At 41.4% G+C, this 20489-nt stretch overlaps 1 protein-coding gene across 2 annotated transcripts in view; it reads right to left on the bottom strand.

Moving 5' to 3' along the window:
- LOC122553113 (calcineurin subunit B type 1) overlaps positions 1–20489 on the bottom strand; it is a 70640-nt gene that overhangs the window by 41064 nt on the left and 9087 nt on the right. Inside the window, exon 2 of one of the 2 annotated variants that reach the window (XM_043696664.2) lies at positions 7926–7965. In XM_043696664.2, coding sequence (XP_043552599.1) covers positions 7926–7965 — 40 coding nt within the window. Of the gene's footprint in view, positions 1–112; positions 226–7925; positions 7966–20489 lie in introns of those variants that run through there. The other variant, XM_043696663.2, reaches the window with a different exon arrangement.

Here is a 20489-nt window from a genome sequence, read left to right as displayed (position 1 = left end):
TTATCCCCCAACAGAGAGGGTGGATCGTATGTGGAATGAACTGCTGCAGGAAGTGGTAGATGCAGGTAGTTACAACATTTGAAATATTATAGGTTTAATTTGCTCTGCTGACCTGCAGGATATCGGATGTCGAGACTAGGGTGGGACGTCCGTGTCTTATAGGTAGAATGTAAGGAATTTACATTCCTACCCCATGCCATTCAGAGCCATTTGCACGGCCATTTCCTAGTTATTCGGAATAAAAGAATATTATTATTCATAAATCAATAAGAATATTACAGTTGGAATTCTGAACTCACCCTCTAATTAAAAAATGATTCACAACAGATTTGGCCATTAAGGAATGACTTACATTACATTGCTTCTGGAGATGATCAGGTCACTGCATTGTGCCTTCAGTGACATGTGACTATGGGGGATGGCTGGGGTTTGTCTTGTGGGCATTACTGACTGTGATGTAAAGTTTTTGTCTAAAGGAAAGACTGGTCTTAGTTCAGACAGATCTCCTGACATGGCTTTGCAAGCATTGTGTAGTGTGTAAAAGGGTTCCTACGAAAGCTTGTACTGTACTATGCTTAGTAACATTTTGCTTGTTCACAGGAAGGTGGCATGTTGCAGTTGCATCAGGTGTGTAAGAATCTCAAGAAAAAAAGAACCCAACACATTTAAAAGACATTTGGACAGGTACATGAACAGGAAAAGTTTAGAGGAATAGGGAGCCTGATGCAGGCAAATGGAAAGAGTTTAGTTTGGGAAACTTGGTCAGCACGGACAAGTTGGACGGAAGAGTCTGTATCCATGTTGTATGACTAAGACCACTGGGAGAACTCAACCCATCTAAATCATATTGCTCGCAACTGAAATTTGACCCTACACTGACCTTCCAACCTTAGTATTATCTTTCTCACAAAAAGCACCTTCATTTTTTGTCTCCACTTCTGGCTCAGCTGAAATGTGTTAAAATTTCTTTCATGCTTTTGTTAGTTTCCAATCAACTAGCGCATAGATTTCGAGACTTGTCATGCCAGTCTTACAGTTTTTGTCCTTCACAAATAGCACTTCACCCAAACTCTGCCACACATTGTTATGCAGACAAAGCATTAATCTTCCAGCAGTCTCATGCTTGCTGACATACATAGATTTCCAGTTCGCAAATACATCGTTCTTAAAATTTTCATGTTCAAACTTCCTCCATAACCACAAGGCCTTCTTCATAATCAGCTCTTGCCTCATAGCCTAAGGATTCTGGATTCCTCCAACATTAGTTTTGTGTTTTAACTACTCCCTTCAAACGAAAGACCATTGACCGTGCTTTCCAGTGATGTAGGTCCAAAGCTGTGCAATTCCCTAGGGAGCTCTTCATCCCTCCCTCATTCTATGAGGCAGTCCCTAAAATCAAACTTGAAGATAGATATGGTAGGCAGCATCAATTCCACTGTGCTCCTGAAGGACCATGAAGAACATTCTTATGCTAAAGGCACTTCATAAATACAGTTTCTGTGGCTGTTACCACTGGATATTCAGCTTATATAACCTTTGAAAAATGAATACAACAGAAACAGGGTAAAAATAAGCAACATTTACAAATCAAATTCAGCAACAAACAGCAAGACTCCAGCCTAAAAGTGAGTGTGCATTACTGAAATACTTAAGCATCAAGAGTTTAAAATGTTGGAACTTTAACAAACCAAGAATTAAGGAAAAGAATTTTTAGGTGAAGCAGTTTTTCTACATCACTAAGTTGCTGCTGTTGCATTGGTATGCTTTGATGTAATGTTCTACACAGATGACAAATCGCCCAGTTCTTCCACTGTGTTTGGATTTCTAGCCAGAATTAACAATTAATCAGCCTTGCATGTAGTCATTTATGAAACATACAAGTTTGATTCAAAACAAAGTTTGATCCATTAATATTGGTAAACTACTTTTGCCTGCAATGATCTTCATTTCTCAATTCAGTAGAAACAAGGGAGTGTAGGGAGGTTAGGAACATGGCATCAATCTCAAAGGAGGGTGCCTGTAAACAGGAAAGTGGCTTGAAGTGTGTATACTTCAATGCAAGAAGAATACGAAATAAGGTAGGTGAACTTGCAGCGTGGGTTGGTACCTGGGATTTCGATGTTGTGGCTATTACGGAGACATGGGCAGAACAGGGACAGGATTGGCTGTTGCAGGTTCCAGGGTTTAAATGTTTTAGTAGGGTCAGAGGTGGGGGTAAAAGAGGGGGAGGTGTGGCATTGCTTGTCAAAGATAGCATTACAGTGGTGGAAAGGACGATGGATGAAGACTCGCCATCTGAGGTAGTTTGGGCTGAGGTTAGGAATAGGAAAGGTGAGGTCACCCTGTTAGGAGTTTTCTACAGGCCTCCTAATAGTCCTAGAGACGTAGAAGAAAGGATTGCGAGGAGGATTCAGGAGAGAGTGAAAGTAATAGGGTGGTTGTTACGGGGGACTTTAACTTTCCTGATATTGACTGGGAAAGCTATAGCTCGAGTTCGTTAGATGGGTCGGTGTTTGTCCAATGTGTGCAGGAGGGTTTCCTGACACAATATGTAGACAGGCCAACAAGAGGTGAGGCCATACTGGATTGGTTCTGGGGAACGAACCAGGCCAGGTGTTAGAATTGGAGGTAGGTGAGCACTTTGGGGACAGTGGCCACAATTCGGTGACTTTTACTCGAGTGATGGAGAGGGATAAGTGTGCACTGCAGGGCAAGAGTTATAGCTGGGAGCAGGGAAATTATGATGCGGTGAGGCACGACTTAGGATGCGTGGCTTGGAAAAGTAGGCTTCAAGGGAAGGGCGCAATTGATATGTGGCGCTTGTTCAAGGAGCAACTATTGAATGTCCTTGATAAGTATGTACCTGTCAGGCAGGGAGGAAAGGGTCGTGTGAGCGTGCCGTGGTTTAATAAGGAATTTGAATCCCTTATTAAATGGAAGAGGGCAGCGTATGTAAAGATGAGGCGTGAAAGTTCAATTGGGGCGATTGAGAGTTATAAGGTAGCCAGGAAGGATCTGAAGAGAGAGCTAAGAGCAGCAAGGAGGGGACATGAAAAGTCCTTAGTTGGTAGGATTAGGGAAAACCCTAAGGCTTTCTATAGGTATGTCAGGAATAAAAGAATGACTAGGGTAGGAATAGGTCCAGTCAAGGATAGTAGTGGGAGGTTGCGTGTGGAGGCTGAAGAGATTGGAGAGACACTGAATGAATACTTTTCGTCAGTATTCACTCAGGAACAGGACATTGTTGCCGATGTGAATACGGAGTCACAATTAATTAGAATGGACGGCTTTGAGGTAGGTAGGGAAGAGGTGTTGGAAATTCTGGAAAGGGTGAAAATAGATAAGTCCCCTGGGCCGGATGGCATTTATCCTAGGATTCTCTGGGAAGCAAGGGAGGAGATTGCGGAGCGATTGGCCTTGATTTTTATGTCCTCGTTGTCTACAGGAATAGTGCCAGAAGACTGGAGGATAGCAAATGTGGTTCCCTTGTTCAGGAAGGGGAGTAGGGATAACCCTAGTAACTATAGGCCGGTGAGTCTCACTTCTGTTGTGGGCAAAGTCTTAGAGAGAATTGTAAGGGATAGGATTTATGAATATCTGGATAGGAATAATGTGATCAAGGATAGTCAGCATAGTTTTGTGAAGGGCAGGTCGTGCCTCACAAACCTTATTGAATACTTTGAGAAGGTGACTAAAGAGGTGGACGAGGGTAAAGCGGTAGATGTGGTGTATATGGATTTTAGTAAGGCGTTTGATAAGGTTCCCCATGGTAGGCTACTGCAAAAAATACGGAGGTATGGCATTGAGGGTGAGTTGGAGGTTTGGATTAGGAATTGGCTGGCTGGAAGAAGACAGAGGGTAGTAGTTGATGGTAAAGGTTCATCTTGGAGTGCAGTTACTAGCGGTGTTCCGGAAGGATCTTGGGACCATTGCCGTTTGTCATTTTTATAAATGACCTGGAGGAGGGGCTAGAAGGTTGGGTGAGCAAGTTTGCGGATGATACGAAAGTCGGTGAAGTTGTTGACAGTGAGGAAGGATGTGGCAGGTTACAGCGGGATATAGATAAGCTGCAGAGCTGGGCAGAAAGGTGGCAAATGGAGTTCAATGTAGCTAAATGTGAGGTGATTCACTTTGGTAAGAGTAACAAAAAGATGGGGTACTGGGCTCATGGTCGGTTACTTGGTAGTGTGGATGAGCAGAGGAATCTTGGTGTCCATGTACACAGATCTCTGAAAGTTGCCACCCAGGTAAATAGTGCGGTGAAGGCGGCATATGGCGTACTGGCTTTTATTGGTAGAGGAATTGAGTTCCGGAGTCCCGAGGTCATGTTGCAGTTGTACAAGACTCTGGTGCGGCCGCATCTGGAGTATGGTGTGCAGTTTTGGTCGCCATACTATAGGAAGGATGTGGAGGCACTGGAATGGGTGCAGAGGTGGTTTACCAGGATGTTGCCTGATATGGTAGAAAGATCGTATGAGGAAAGGCTGAGGCACTTGGGGCTGTTTTCATTGGAGAAAAGAAGGTTTAGGGGTGACTTGATAGAGGTGTACAAGATGATTAGGGGTTTAGATAGGGTTGACCATGAGAACCTTTTTCCACGTATGGAGTCAGCTATTATAGCTTTAAATTAAGGGGTGGTAGGTATAGGACAGATGTTAGGGGTAGATTCTTTACTCAGCGCATCGTGAGTTCATGGAATGCCCCCGCCAGTAGCAGTCGTGGACTCTCCCTCTTTATGGGCATTTAAACAGGCATTGGATAGGCATATGGAGGATTATTCCTGATGAAGGGCTTTTGCCCGAAACGTCGATTTTGCCTGTCCTCGGATGCTGCCTGAATTGCTGTGCTCTTCCAGCACCACTGATCCAGAATATGGAGGATAGTGGGCTTGTGTAGGTTAGATGGGCTTGGTTCGGCGTAAGATCGAGGGCCAAAGGGCCTGTACTGCGCTGTATTTTTTTTCTATGTTTTATGTTTCTATGAATAGGAGGCAGCCATTTAGTATCTCATGCCTGTTTTGCCAACCTGTTAGATCATGCTTGATCTATATCTCAACACGAACTGTAAATTGCTGTAGAGTAGGGCCATTTCCACCACAGTTTGTCAAACATGCTAGGTTGCATTTGACATAAATGGAATTATGTGTTTCAGTGGGTGCCACAAAGGAATAGGTTGGTGATGCTGGCAAGAGTCAGATGGAATAAAAGTTGAAAAGAGGCTCATATTTCAAATTTGATCCTGTCTAAAAGATATTACAAGTTTTTTTTTAAAAATGTATTTTCAGAAAGACAGTTTTATTGTCAACATGCGAATCGTCAAATTGGCCAACATTATGTCATCATTTCTGAGGAATATTTTCAAATATCCTAAAACAGTTGCATAGAAGAAGTGGGTGAAGGTAAGTTGTGGTTACGTACTACTTTTGATATTTGAACCGAATCGGATAGTCATAGAGATGTACAGCATGGAAACAGACCCTTCGGTCCAACCCGTCCATGCCAACCAGATCTCAACCCAATATAGTCCCACCTGCCAGCACCCGGCCCATATCCCTCCAAACCCTTCCTATTCATATACCCACCCAAATGCCTGTTACATACTACAATTTTACCAGCCTCCACCACATCCTCTGGCAGCTCATTCCAAACACGTACCACCCTATGCATGAAAAGGTTGCCCCTTAGGTCTCTTTTATATCTTTCCCCTCTCACCATAAACCTCTGCCCTCTAGTTCAGGACTCCCTGACCCCAAAAGACTTTTTCTATTTATCCTATCCATGCCCCTCATGATTGTGTAAACCTCTATAAGATCACCCCTCAGCCTCCATCGCTGCAGGGAAAACAGCCCCAGCCTGTTCAGCCTCTGCCTGTAGCTCAGATCCTCCAACCATGGCAACATCCTTGTAAATCTTTTCTGAACCCTTTCAAGTTTCACAACATCTTTCCGATAGGAAGGAGACCAGAAATGCACGCAATATTCTAACAGTGGCCTAACCAATGTCCTCTACAGCCGCAACATGACCTCCCAACTCCTGTACTCAATACTCTGACCAACAAAGGAAAGCATACCAAACGTCTACTTCACTATTCTACCTACCTGCGACTCCACTTTCAAGGAGCTATGAACCTCCACTCCAAGGTCTCTGTTCAGCAACAATCCCTAGGACCTTACGATAAAGTGTATAAGTCCTGCTAAGATTTGCTTTCCCAAAATGCATCACCTCGCACTTATTTATGCTACAGACTGCTCTCATAGAAGATCCAGCATGCATCAACGCCACCCCCAACAAATCTTCATTTTAAATCAGAATGGCAGAGACTCGGACCATAAATCATCAGACATCAAAGTTACAGTATGACAAATAGAAAGTAAGTGCAAAGAAAAATCAGGAGACAGTCTGAGGGGAATCTGGGTTAAAGTTGACACTGTAGAAGTTGAGTCATAGTCGACTCTTCTGCTCCTAGGATGCTGCCTGCTTTTCCAGCACCATACTTTTTGACTCTGATCTCCAGCATCTGTAGTCCTCACTTTTCTCAAGTCACTGCTTGAGCAACATGAGATGTTAAGTACAAAATTGCTTGGGGATACGGGAGGGTAATATTTAAAAAGATCTGAGTCGTCGAAAGGGTACTCATGAGCAATACCTGAGACGTGAAGGTGACTCAGGCGTGAGAGCTCTTCTCGTCAAAAGGGTACTCATGAGCAATTCTGAGAACTGATCTGTGAAACTTGTCAGATAAATTTATCTATTTCATCGATGCTGTGTTTCTAATGAATGAATAAAATTAATCAAATCAAATCAGTTTTTAAATAAGCTTCACTGAGACATTAAATGGGGGAAGTTAGTGACATAGTACTAATGTCACTGGTTAAGTTACCTAGAGGGCCAGGCTAATACTCTGGGGCACTGGCTCAACTCTAAAATAATTGCTACTGGAACTTAAATTCAATCAAATATAAAGCTAACCTCAAAAATGATGGCCATGACAATTATCATTGACTTCTGTAAAAATGAAAAATCTGAATCACTAATGTTCTATAAGGAAAGAAACCTACTGCCCACACTTGATCTGACAACAGCAATGTGGTTGACTCTTAACTGCCCTCTGAAATGGTGTACTAAGCCATGCAGTTCAAGGGCAATTAGGGATAGCCCATATCCCACACAAGAACAAAAGTAGTTCTCATTCGTCAAATCAATGCCACAAAACCACAGCAATCTATATAAATTGAAACTGCAACATGATGTTAAAGAAAGATTTATTGTCATAAAATCCACAAAATGAAAGACCAATTAACTCAGAGACAGCAAAGACAAATGTCTACTGTGAGAACTGGCCTGGAAAGATAATTACTGCACTAAGGACACTATAACCAATAGCAGGGAGATGTTTACAGAAAACATGGACAAACACTGGTTAAGTTACCTCTAGGTAACTTAAGACTATGAGTCTAGTGCATGTCGTTCTGTTGTAACCCATGTTTTGTTAACACAAATTCACTAACACAATTCATGAATTGGGACACTATTTATAAAGCGCAAATCTTTAAGCATGCATTGGTTATAACGAGATTCTGGACCCACCAGTTTAAATGGTGCTGTTATTACGCAATTTTCTTATAACATAGAATTGCAAAAGAATGGAACTACCACATCATAGCAGAATTGCCTACATGTTTTTGGCCAGTATAGATTCAATGGACAAAGGGTACGATTCAGGAATGTTCATCTTCCAAAACTATTATTCACCTGACAGCAAAGGAATAAAAACCTGTCTAAAATTTCCTCAGCATTCCAGGATCACAAACCACCTAGAAGTTGGTGCTTATGATGCATCACAAAGATGTATACCACAAAATATATATCTAAGTAAAACAAATGTTAACAAATAGAAAACCTATTTTAAATAGAGTAACTACTTACAGTGTGAGCACATCTCAAGGGGATAACTCGCTTCATTTCCCTGAAAAAGATCAAAGTTTATAAATTAAACTCAAAAGCAAATTAATGCAGTTCAGCATGCTTTGAGTGGCTGAGGTTTTTTAAATATCTTTGCCTAGCCAGAAGTGAATGCATAGTAAACAGCTCAGTACTTGTAAAGCATATTTTTATTTTAATCAACTACCATACATGCTTACTTTAAACATACAAGTACTTCAATCAATATCTAAGAACACTAAAGTCAAATTTCCATAAGTTAAATAGACTGTGCCTTTGAAATTACAGCATTTGCAAGTAAAATTCTTCTCTTTTTCATCCTTTACAATTCATGACATTTTTTGCTGCAATGCCTCAAGTTATGCAATTGGCATTTAGAGGAGCACATCTGTTGTAAGTTGGTGTGAGCTGCCATTTATCTCTGATCTCATGACCCCACTTGGGATTCCAAACTCCACGATGGTTGCACCACCTGAGGGTGTGACAATTTGAATGCTAAATCAATTAACATCATAAATAATAGCTATTAAGGCAAGAAGCTAGAATTGGAGGAACCCAGAATCCTGGAAGGTTATAGGTCTGGAAGTGGTTACAAAGATAGACAAGGGCGAGGCAATAGACGATCTAAAGCAAGAGCAAGAAATTTAAAACAAAGGAGCCAATTTTACTCAAGCATAGGGGAGGAACAACAAATGGTTGAGGAGGCTAGCAGCAGGGCTTTGGCTGAGCTCAACTGTATGGCGGTTTGGAAGATGGAAGCCAACCAGGAAAACACCAAATGAGATAACAAAAACTTCAATGAGTTCACACAATCAAAATGTTATGGATGCAGAAGGAAGGGATCCTGCCCACTGTATGTGCATCAGTGAGTTCAGATGTGCTGAAGCAGAGGCAAAAAACTGGACCAATAGGTCTACGCCAGTGTTTGCACTCCAAACAAGCCTTCTCTATACCACTTAGATTCTCATTTTCCTGTTACCAGAATGCAAACAATAATATAAAAATAAAATGTAAAATCAGCATGAACAAGGAACAAGTTTTTGATATTTTTGTTAATGAGCACCTATGGGACCAAGATTGTGCTAGTTGATCAAAAGGTCCATAAAAACACATTACGTCAGGCAGGGAGACAGGCAGGGAGACAGGCAGGGAGACAGGCAGGGAGACAGGCAGGGAGACAGGCAGGGAGACAGGCAGGGAGACAGGCAGGGAGACAGGCAGGGAGACAGGCAGAGAGACAGGCAGAGAGACAGGCAGCCCTCTTGTTGTGCTGCTACTATTTCACTCCCTTGCCCAAATCTGTTGTACACAATCATTGTAGAAATTTTAAAAAATCTCAAAAACCTTAACCTGCCTTTATAAAAGAAATCTAACCTGCACCTTCATATCCAGTTAAACACCAAACAGGCAATACTTTACAGGAGAAAGTGAGGTCTGCAGACGCTGGAGATTAGAGCTGAAAATGTGTTGCTGGAAAAGCGCAGCTGGTCAGGCAGCATCCAGGGAACAGGAGAATCGAAGTTTCGGGCATAAGCCTTTCTTCCTCATTCCTGAAGAAGGGCTTATGCCCGAAACGCGATTCTCCTGTTCCCTGGATGCTGCCTGACCTGCTGTGCTTTTCCAGCAACACATTTTCAGGCAATACTTTACACCCTATCAGACTTTACCTTTATCTATTGGCAACCCACAGCATCCTATTTTGTTTCTCGCATTGCTATCACAGCCTCAGTACAAGGTCTGAACATTACCTTAGCCAACAAGATTTGACATTGCAGCAATAAAAGTTCACAAGGAAACAACTTCAAGCAACTTCAAATCTGGACAAACAAGAGGCAAAATTTTCTATATGCAAAACAATTAATCAAATAACCAGACTACATTTAACACAACACACAACGCTGGTAGAATGCTTCATTTTATCTTGTTATTAGTCTGTAACAAAGAATTGATCAACACTAAACATTGCAACAGTCCTGCCTCTGGATGTTTTAATGCATGCTAAAATAAATATTTCACTACAACTCTGAATATACCAAGACCCACAAACATTAAAAGAATACTGGATCCACAACGTGTGCTAGAAGGGTTACACCCAAAACATTGACTTATGCATCTCCTGATGCTGGGGAGAAAGTGAGGACTGCAGATGCTGGAGATCAGAGCTGAAAATGTGTTGCTGGAAAAGCGTAGGAGGTCAGGCAACATCCAAGGAACAGGAGAATCGACGTTTCGGGCATAAGCCCTTCTTCGGGCTTATGCCCTAAACGTTGATTCTCCTGTTCCTTGGATGCTGCCTCACCTGCTGCACTTTTCCAGCAACACATTTTCACCTCCTGATGCTGCCTGGCTTGCTGTGTTCTTCCAGCCTTCTGGCTGTCTACATTGTAGTCCCAATAATCAGATGTCCACCAAAATATTCATACTTTTAAATAGCCACAAATTCTTCCGGCACACAGATCATTCTTACTTGCCACCAAATATCCCTTCTCATTTTAGGTCATACAGCCAGCCACTGAACTGTGAAGGAAATCATGCTCTCCAATAACAATGTGTTAAAAGCTATGTTAAATCTGACATTCAGGGCTGGATACTCCCCAAAAATGCAAGATGCAGGAGCTGCGTGCCAGAACCAGCTCTCTGGTGTGAAACAGAGTTTCAGATTATGAACTCTTCATTGATATAGATGTCTTCCCTGACCAACTAAGCTTTTGGGGCAGGAATTCACACAGGTTTTACACACCCAAAGATTGCTGGTTGTCCCCAGAGAGCTTGTGCTAAAGCTTGCCAATATATCGCAGGACTTATATATCCCCTTCTGTGAGGGGTCAAGTGGTCACATCTTACAATAAGGACACCTCTCTGTTCAAAGTCATCCCACTTTGACTTAAATTCCTCCTGCTTCTCTCAGCATAAAGTTCCCTTTCAAGGCGTCAGTATCCTCTTGGTCATCACAATTACCATGAATGTTACAGGTCATGTAATTACACCAAGTACCAGACAGTACCCTCTAATTCCACAATGCCCTGTTGGATTCCAGTTTGTTATCCAAGAGCTGTGAAGAGGTCATTGCAGCACCTGGGAGACAGATGACCATCAGCATGCAGCCACCTACAAGATGCTGCAGAGGTCTGTTGTGATGGGAAGTCAGATACGTGTGTGTGTGTGTGTGTGTCTGTCTGTCTATCTTTGAAGTTGGCACTCTCCCTCAACACCAGTTCTCACTTTAAGGGAAAAGCAGAGATTTAGAGATGAGTGTAACAACGTTTTCACGCAGAGGGTGATGAGAATCTGAAACTTATAACACTTGTGGTATTCCGATGGGTACCTGCAATGCAAGGCTTATTGTCGTCCTGTTTCCCTGTTCCCATATCAGTTGAAGCAAAATGCTCAGAGACACAGTATAGTTTTAATTCCTTCATCTTCTGGACCCTGGAGGGAGAGAAAACAATCGCCCATGTGCACAGAGACATGAGTTCTCAGTCTCCTTTCAAACAGCAGATTCTTGAGGAAATATATAGTCAAGTACAGGGAAGAGCATCCAAATAAGGCAACACCTATATTGATTGGGTGACCGTTACAAGCAGCAAGTGTCAACAGTAGAGATTAAGCCATCTGGTGTTATACAATGAATGATCGTAACCTTGTTAAATGGCTTTTCACCTCGTCAACCCACTACCCTTGCCTCTAGCACCTCCAGTCATGCTAGCTGAACCTTTTGTCAAGCAACCCTAAACTTAACTCTTTCCTGACCCACTCATGCCTTATACACTTTCTCATTAAGAGGTTATACGGTCAAGACCTGGAAAACGAGACTAGTATAATTAGGTGATTGCATCTGTGCAGGTCAAAAACAATGCGCCAAAAGTTGATTTTCTGTGCTATAATTTGCTCTGCTGACCTGCAGGAAATTGGATGTCCCGAGACCAGGGTGGGATGCCTTTGACTTACAGGTAGATTCTAAGGAAGTTACGTTCCCATCCCTTGCCATTCAGAGACATTTACTATTATTAAGAGATAATTTACATTTGTATCATCTTATTCAAAATCAATAAGAACATTACAGTTGGAATTTTGACTACTCCCTGTAGCTAAAGAACGATTTGCAACAGATTTGACCATTACGGGTTATTTACATTACACGGTTTCTGGAGATGATGTGGTCACTGCATTGTATCGAGTGGCATGTGACTGTGGGGAAGTGGCTGGAGGTTGTCTTGTGGGCATTACTGATTGTAAAGATTTTGTATAAAGGAAGGACTGTTCCTTTGTTCAGAGAGAACTCTCGACACGCTTCGCAAGCATGGTGAAGAGTGTCAAGAGTTTCTCCAAAGTTTGTACTGTATTTGCTAATGAAATTCTGGTTGTTGTTCATAGAAGTTGGCAGATTGCAGTTACATCAAGTGTGTAATAATCTCAGAAAAAATAACTTAACAAGTCTTGATGACTGGACCTATGAAAACAAAAGCATATGGCTAAGTGAATTCCCGAATGATCTATCAAATATGCTTGCGTGGTGCATAACCATTTTTTTGGATGTTGTCAAAAATTTAGTCATAAGTTCAAAATAGTTCTGCAATTATGAGACTTGAAAGGGGTCAGACAAGATTTACAAAGATATTGCCAGAGTTGGAGGGTTTGCTCACTATCATTCTGTAATTTCTATTAAGAGGTTGCCATTAGGCTCCAAATTGTCTGGGTTTATAAAGAAAAACGTGACTATGCCTTCATTGATATACATCGAAGATTAGATTCAGCAATGATTTTCACACACAAAAAAGCAGACATCTGGAGGCACATGGTTAACTGGGCCTAGCTACAAGCTTAAAAATACAAGAACAAAAATTGAATATCACCTCACCATAGTGAGGCATTTCTGGAAAGATACAGGGATCACCAAATTAATGTATGGACACAAACTGATGTTTCTATCATGCATTTCACATCCTCAACACATTTTACAATATATCTTGATCATTTGTGAAGCACAGACATATAGCTATATCCCCAAACACAAACAAGGGACAATGTTTTGATCATGCTGGAAGGAGGAATGCAGATCAAGCCAACAGGAGAACTTAGTCCTCTTCAAATAGTGTAGTGGTATTCCATCCGTGTAACAGCAACTTCAAAAATGCAGCATTCCCTCAGTACTGAGCTGTTGCTTTTGGAGTTACATTTGAGCATAACTCAATTAAGCAGAGATGAGCAGTCAATATGAATCATGCAGCCGTGTAACAGAATGTTTAAGATCATTCAGCAAGCAACTGAACATTCGAGACATTTGCTCATTAAGCTGAAAGACCATTTGCTTCATCAGTCAAAGGCAATCTGACATTTATTGAGCTTACCCCTCAATTCATGGCTTTCTCAAACGTGAATGCCAATGACCACTTAAATATACTTAATTAATTAATGGATTCTCCATCATTTCAATGAATGTCTGTTCAGCAAAAAGGTGAAAAGGGATTACAGACAAGGTTGATGTCATCTCACATATGACATTACACCAAGTCTCAATTTACTTAACGAATGCAACCACTGCACATGAAGTTGGTGTTTGTGCGACAGATGGAGACACTGGCTTTGTGCCACACGCTCTTCTCCTGAAGTCACTGGACTCTGTTCAACCTAAACGTAGATTTTGCTTTTGGGTCTGTCTAAGGTTGTTTTTTTTGGATGTTCTAGGATCCAAAATGCAAAGCTCAGATTGGCTTTCAACCCCAGTTTGGAATATCTTGCAGTGTGGAATCCTGAGCCCAGCTGGCTGTACTGTATGCCTTTACTATCCTGGATCCTTCCATGAGAACCACATGACCAACCCAGCAGAGTCAGTCAGAGATATGCAGCACGAAAACAGACACTTTGGCTTAACTCATCCATGCCAACCAAATATCCTAAATTAATCTAGTCCCATTTGTCAGCACTGGGCCCATATCCCTCCAAACCCTTCCCACTTATAAACCCATCTAGATACTTCCTCTGGCAGCTCATTCCATATAAGCACCATCCTTTGAGTGAATAAGTTGTCCCTTAGGTCTCTTTTATATCCTTCCCCTCTCATCCCAAACCTATGTCTCTAGTTATGGACTCCCCCAAGCCAGGGAAGAGACCTCGTCTATTCCAGACGAAGGCTTATACCAGAAACGTCGATTCTCCTGGTCCTCAGATGCTGTGCTTTTCCAGCACCACACTCTTCAACTCTGATCCCCATCTTCTGCAGTCCTCACTTTCATCTTGTCTGTTTACCCTATCCATGCCCCTCATGATTTCATAAGTCTCTATAAGGTCACCCTTTAGCCTCCGATGCTCCAGGGAAAACAGCCCCAGCCTATTCAGCCTCTCCCTATAGCTGAAACCCTCCAACCCTGGCAATATCATTGTAAATCTTTTCTGAACCCTTTCAAGCTTCACAAGAACCATTGCTAGGACTTTTTTTTTCCCTGATGCAGCAACTAGATGAGACATTGAAGATGGAATGCTTCTGGTTCATCTTCAGAAACCTTCAAATACTTAAAAACTACATCTGAGCGCACAGAATCAGCAACATTTGAATTTCTGGTTGTGCAGTACCCTAAAATTGTCAGTTTCAATAGGTATCAACAAGGATCAATAATTTCATTGTCATTACCATTGCAAAATTTCAGCACGTTTTCTCAATCATTGCAAAGGGAAACCAGAGTTCACAAAAAGTGCACAGATGTGATTTTAAATCACAATTATGTACCAATTTCAAGTATGCAGAAAATAAAAGCTTGAAACTATAATAGCAAATATAAAAATCGTACGATATATCATTTTATGCAAATCCCAAATTATGCAGACCATTTAAACTAAGTACGAGGCAAAAGGTTGAAGTATTTCCTTTTAGTTATAGCAAAGTGGTCCTACACTAATTATGTTTTTCAAAATATCTTTCAAGCGCAAAAGTCCAGAAACATGAAATAAAGCTAAATTAATTCAGTGGATTATAAAGTAAACTATGACTAATCCACAACTTTAATTAAAAACATACTAGTAGAAACCATAGGATCAGCAGTTGGAGAAAGCACAGGTAATATCAATCCAAGCAGCTGCGTAAAAATATGAAATTAACTTTACAACTTAAAACAGTTTAACTGATCAGAAATATTACAATACCACAAAACTTAAAATGAAGATGCCAATCAGCACTGTTCCAGTTTGCAAGAGCTGTCTAGTTGAAAAGTTTAATAGAACAAATCAAATCAGGATTCTTGTTTTTCCGCGAGTCGTTCGAAGGATTGGGGTCAAAACATCACTGTTGTGCCCTCAATTTCACTTTCCACATCAACACTCCCAGTCATGGTTCTACATAATGTGGACTTGCCACTGTGAAAGTGTCCATCTCCAGCTCAGTTTCACTTTTTGACATGCATCAATCACAATTATCTTTCCTCAGCCACTCACTTGCCACATTAACACGACTGATTGGATTGTATTTGACAGGACAGTATTAAGTTCAAGTCTCCTACTCTGGCTCTTTAAACCTACTGCCAGATAATCAACAACAGACTAAAGCACAAATTCTACTGTCTAAGACAAATGATGCTGGAAGGTATGAAATTCCAGGTTCATGTTTTCTCACACTGGACCTTACCGAAGCATTCATGTCTCGAGCAAAAAAGCACATGGAAGTTGGAGTGTTCTTAATATAGATATTACTGGAAGTAGCTAGCTTTGTCACTGACTGGTAACACCTAGCCCCATTCCTCCCCAATAACGTTAACCTCTAATTTTATGTCAAAATTCTCCAAATGATTCTCAATGGTCAAAACTCAGAATCCGCTACAGATGCATCTCATTCAAATGATCGGAAACACCAACACAATCTGGCATCATTTCCTTTTCCCTAAAAAAAACACCTCAAAACCCTCAGCTCAACTCCAGCTACCACTTTAAGTTGTCAATCCATCAATGCATCATCATTTCTGATGTGCACACCATCCTCCGACAAGTTCTCCTTTGAATCTACTGAATCTGGTTTTCACATTCCCCAAAACCACCATGTCTGTTATTAAAAATATGCTCTCAAACCAGAGACCAATTTCTTGGTTTACTGGGCACCAGAGATCACGGTGCTTCCTAAATGCTTTTGAGGCTCTCATAACCCACAGGAGCAAAGCACTGAAGTACCACCATCAGTTCCGTCTTCACAAAATCCTCTAAGTGCAGAAGCAAGTCCAACAGGCAACATCCTCGTCAAGCTTTCATGCTCAGCACTGAGGTACTGTCATCCCGTATCCTCCCCCCGGACGAAGCAAAATGCTCAGACAGACAGTGTATTTTACCTCCATCTTTATTCCGACCCCTGGGAGGGACAGAGAGCGCGAGAGAGAATGATCGCCCATGTGCACAGGGACAGGAGTTCAGTCTTCTCTCAAACAATAGGTTCTCAATTAATTATAGAGTCATATTACAGGGAGGAGCATCCAGACATGGCAACATACATATTAACGAGGTGACCGTTACAATCAATGAGTATCAACAGCAGAGACCAAGCACTTTACTGTTTATACAATGTTCTTGTTGACTGGATTCATACAATGAATACTTTTCACCTTGTTAGCTGACTTTACATACTGATTACTTCCAATATTGTTAAATGGCTCTACATAATGACTGCTTTTCCACCTGGTTAGCCCATTACCTTTGCCTCCAGCATCCCATTGTTAACTGTAATTTCTTATCTGATCTGAGTCATGTCCCAACATACACGAGAATTCCTAAAGGCAAGGCATTCCAACTGGACTCTATCAACAAATACACTGACTTGGACCTGTTCTACTACCCCCTGAAAAAAGAACAGGAAATGACATCACCAACCCAAAGAAACCCAAACATAAATAGAAAGCAGGAATCATCGGCAGTGCTTTGTCTGGAGGCTCACTAAAGATGTTATTTAGTACAGTGATAAAACATCTGAACATGAACCTTCCAGCTCAGCAAGCCGACATCCATAACCTCAACCTAAACTACAAATCTTCACAAAACTCGCTGAACCTCTTATTTCAGAAAACTCAGAACTTAACTCTTTCCCTGCCTGCTTATACCTATACACATTCTCAGCACTAATTATGAAAATACAGTTGGAACAAGTAATTCGTATGCTGGACACCAGACAGCTAACTGTTCTACTCAGAACTCAGGTACAGATGGGGACTCCAGCAAGCCAGCAGAAAGACAACATAATGAAAGCATTCTGAATCAATTATCCCTGCAATTCATGGGAACTTGAAGAAGTAGAATGCTCTAGATAAACTCAGATTTGGCAGCAGCTGTAGAGAGAGAGATAGAAAAGAGCTTAAGCTCCAAAGTGTCATACTGGATTCAATATTCATTCCCTCTCTCCAAAGATGCTGTCAGATCTGCTGAGTTTCTCCAGCACACTTTCAGATTTCCACCACCAATAGTATTTAACTTTGATAATTGACCAGAGTTCCTAGCTCATAACCAAAAACATGGAAGGTTTATTCAGGAAGGTAATGAATATAGTCATTTTGTTGGAACTGTAGAAGTGAAGACAAAACTTCAGAGCAAGTTCATAAATCTCCAAACACTATGTGCCCAATCATTCAAGCACCACCTGCTCCACGTTATGGAGTTTGTATATCACAGAATGAACTTATCAGCCAGCTAAGGAATTCATTAAGCTAAAGCAAGCTAAATTCATTAAGCAAGTTAACCTCAATTCCAACGATCTGCTTAAGCAGCAATAGCCTTGAAGTGGGAACCCTTAACCTCTCCACGGCATTTGATGATTGACTACTCCATTTTACTACACCACCTTATCTTAGGTCCATACATTGTTCCACCCAACTGTACCTTTGCAAAAAAAAACATAGAACTCTGTCTTGTACCCAAGCACTTTGAGAAATCTGCCTTTTGTACATCAGCTTTAACATCAAACTGGTCAGGTGCTGTTCAAAAGATTAGATTATTTACAGTGTGGAAACAGGCCCTTCGGCCCAACAAGTCCACACCGACCCGCCGAAGCGTAACCCACCCATACCCCTACATTTACCCCTTTACCTAACACTACGGGCAATTTAGCATGGCCAATTCACCTGACTTGCACATCTTTGGACTGTGGGAGGAAACCGGAGCACCCGGAGGAAACCCACGCAGACACGGGGAGAACGTGCAAACTCCACACAGTCAGTCGCCTGAGGCGGGAATTGAACCCGGGTCTCTGGCGCTGCGAGGCAGCAGTGCTAACCACTGTGCCACCGTGCCGCCCACAAAAAAGTGTAACCAGTGAAAGGAAACAAACGGCAAGATAAAAAAAAAACAATCTAAATTTTGATTTCATTCTCAAGCAAACTCCTTCAATAGGCAGTTTTGTATTGGAAGACTCAATTACCATATAAGATGAAGGGTTTTAATTTGGATCATATTCACAAGTCAAAGAATAATCCAATGTACATAAACTCTTGATTGGACATTAGGCAAACAATCTCATTCTGCAGGTACAAACCTTTCGATCTATGCTGAAACCATAAAGCACAGTACACACAACACTAGCTGGTTCGGCCAGAAACCCAAATTCACTCAAGATTTAAAACTACCTAATGGAAAAATACCCAAACCTTTATTTGCAAATAAAAAGAAAATCAAAACCATGTGTGAAGATGATTTGCCAGCAAACAAAATTAATACAAGTATAGATATTTTAACTTTATCCAAGCAAAGTGACAACACATGACTTTCTTTTGAATACAATAAAAACACTTCTACAGGACACCAGTCAAACAAAGTTCAAAAATCTAACAAAACTATGGCATCTGCAGAAAAGTATTTTACCAAAGTAAACTGTATTCCTTAAAATGCAGTTACAGCAGGATCAGATAGGCCATACTCACAGGTGTGCATCACTAAATCAATGCAAAAATCTTAGTATGTATCTTTATTTGAAGATTTTGTATAACTAACCATTTAGGAATTTTTTTTTTATATAGTTGCCTCAGACCAGTGGTTCCATCTTCATCAGCCTATTAATCATTTGTTACCACCATTCTGAGCTACCCATTTAAAAAGTCTGCATTCTCTATATTTTCCCTATAACGTATTAAAAGTGGATCCGCAAAGAGACCCTTTCCATGCCATACGGTGTCATTTAGTCCTTTTAGATGAGGTCTAAATGACACCATATCCTGGATGTAGGTTTGCTCACTGAGCTGGAAGGTTCATGTTCAGACGTTTCATCACCATACTAGGTAACATCTTCAGTGAGCCTCCATCAGCTCAGAGGAACCATTGCTGATGATTCCTACTTTTTATTTAGAAGCTTGCATTTCTTTGAGTTGGTGATTGCATTTCCTATGGTGATGTCATTTCCTGTTCATTTCTCAAGGAGTGGTAAATCAGGTCCAAGTCAGTGTGTTTGTTGATAGAGTTCCGGTTGGAATGCCACGCTTCCAGGAATTCTCATGCGTGTCTCTGTTTGGCTTGTCCTAAGGTGGATGTGTTCTCCCAGTCGAAGTGGTGTCCTTCCTCATCTGTATGTAAGGATATTAGTGAGAGGGGGTCATGTCGTTTTGTGGCTAGGTGATGTTCATGTATCCTGGTGGCTAGTTTTCTGCCTGTTTGTCCAATGTAGTGTTTGCTACAGTCCTTGCACGGTATTTTGTAAATGACATTAGTTTTGCTTGTTGTCTGCATAGGGTCTTTCAAGTTCATTAGCTGCTGTTTTAGTGTGTTGGTGGGTTTGTGGGCTACCATGATGCCAAGGGGTCTGAGTAGTCTGGCAGTCATTTCCGAGATGTCTTTGATGTAGGAGAGGAGAGGAGTGTAGTAACTACACTATGAGAAGACCCAAAAGATACAAACACCACCAACTTCATCAGCAAGGACAGTATTGTCAAGCTAATGGACCTATACCTTACCACCCACTTCACCTTCAACAACAAAACCTACAGACAAGCCAACGGAACACCCATGGGATCTCCAATATCAGAGTACTTAGCAGAGACTCAAACCAGCTCTGCCAACCAGCCAATCCAAACTTTGGATCCGCTACATGGATGACACCTTTGTCATCACTAAACAGAACAAATTAGAAGATAGCTTCAAAACCATCAATAGCACCATTAGTAGCATAAAATTGACTAAAGAGGAGGAAAATAAACAACAAACTGCCATTTCTCGATGTCACAGAGAGCAAACAGCCAACTTCAAACCAGCATCTACAGGAAAATACATAGGGGCCAAATATTGAACTACAGAAGCAATCATCCCAACATCCACAAATGAAGCAGCATCAGAACATTATTCCAAAGAGCCAGCTCACAGAAACTATGCAGAGCAGAGGAAAATCACCTTTTTTTCCAAGTATTCAAAAAGAACAGGTACCAAATGAACACAATCCACAGATTTCTCAGCAGCAAACCCAAACCAGCAGACAAAACATGTCCAGAAATCCTAGCCACTCTGCCCCCTGCATCAACGACATCTTGGAAATGACTGCCAGACTACTCAGACCCCTTGGCATCATGGTAGCCCACAAACCCACCAACACAATAAAACAGCAACTAA

Source organism: Chiloscyllium plagiosum, unplaced genomic scaffold (assembly GCF_037043375.1).
Source record: "Chiloscyllium plagiosum isolate Xiang-an unplaced genomic scaffold, Cpla_swu_hap1 HiC_scaffold_10, whole genome shotgun sequence".
Lineage (NCBI taxonomy): Eukaryota > Metazoa > Chordata > Chondrichthyes > Orectolobiformes > Hemiscylliidae > Chiloscyllium > Chiloscyllium plagiosum.
This window is presented reverse-complemented; position numbering and strand designations above follow the sequence as displayed.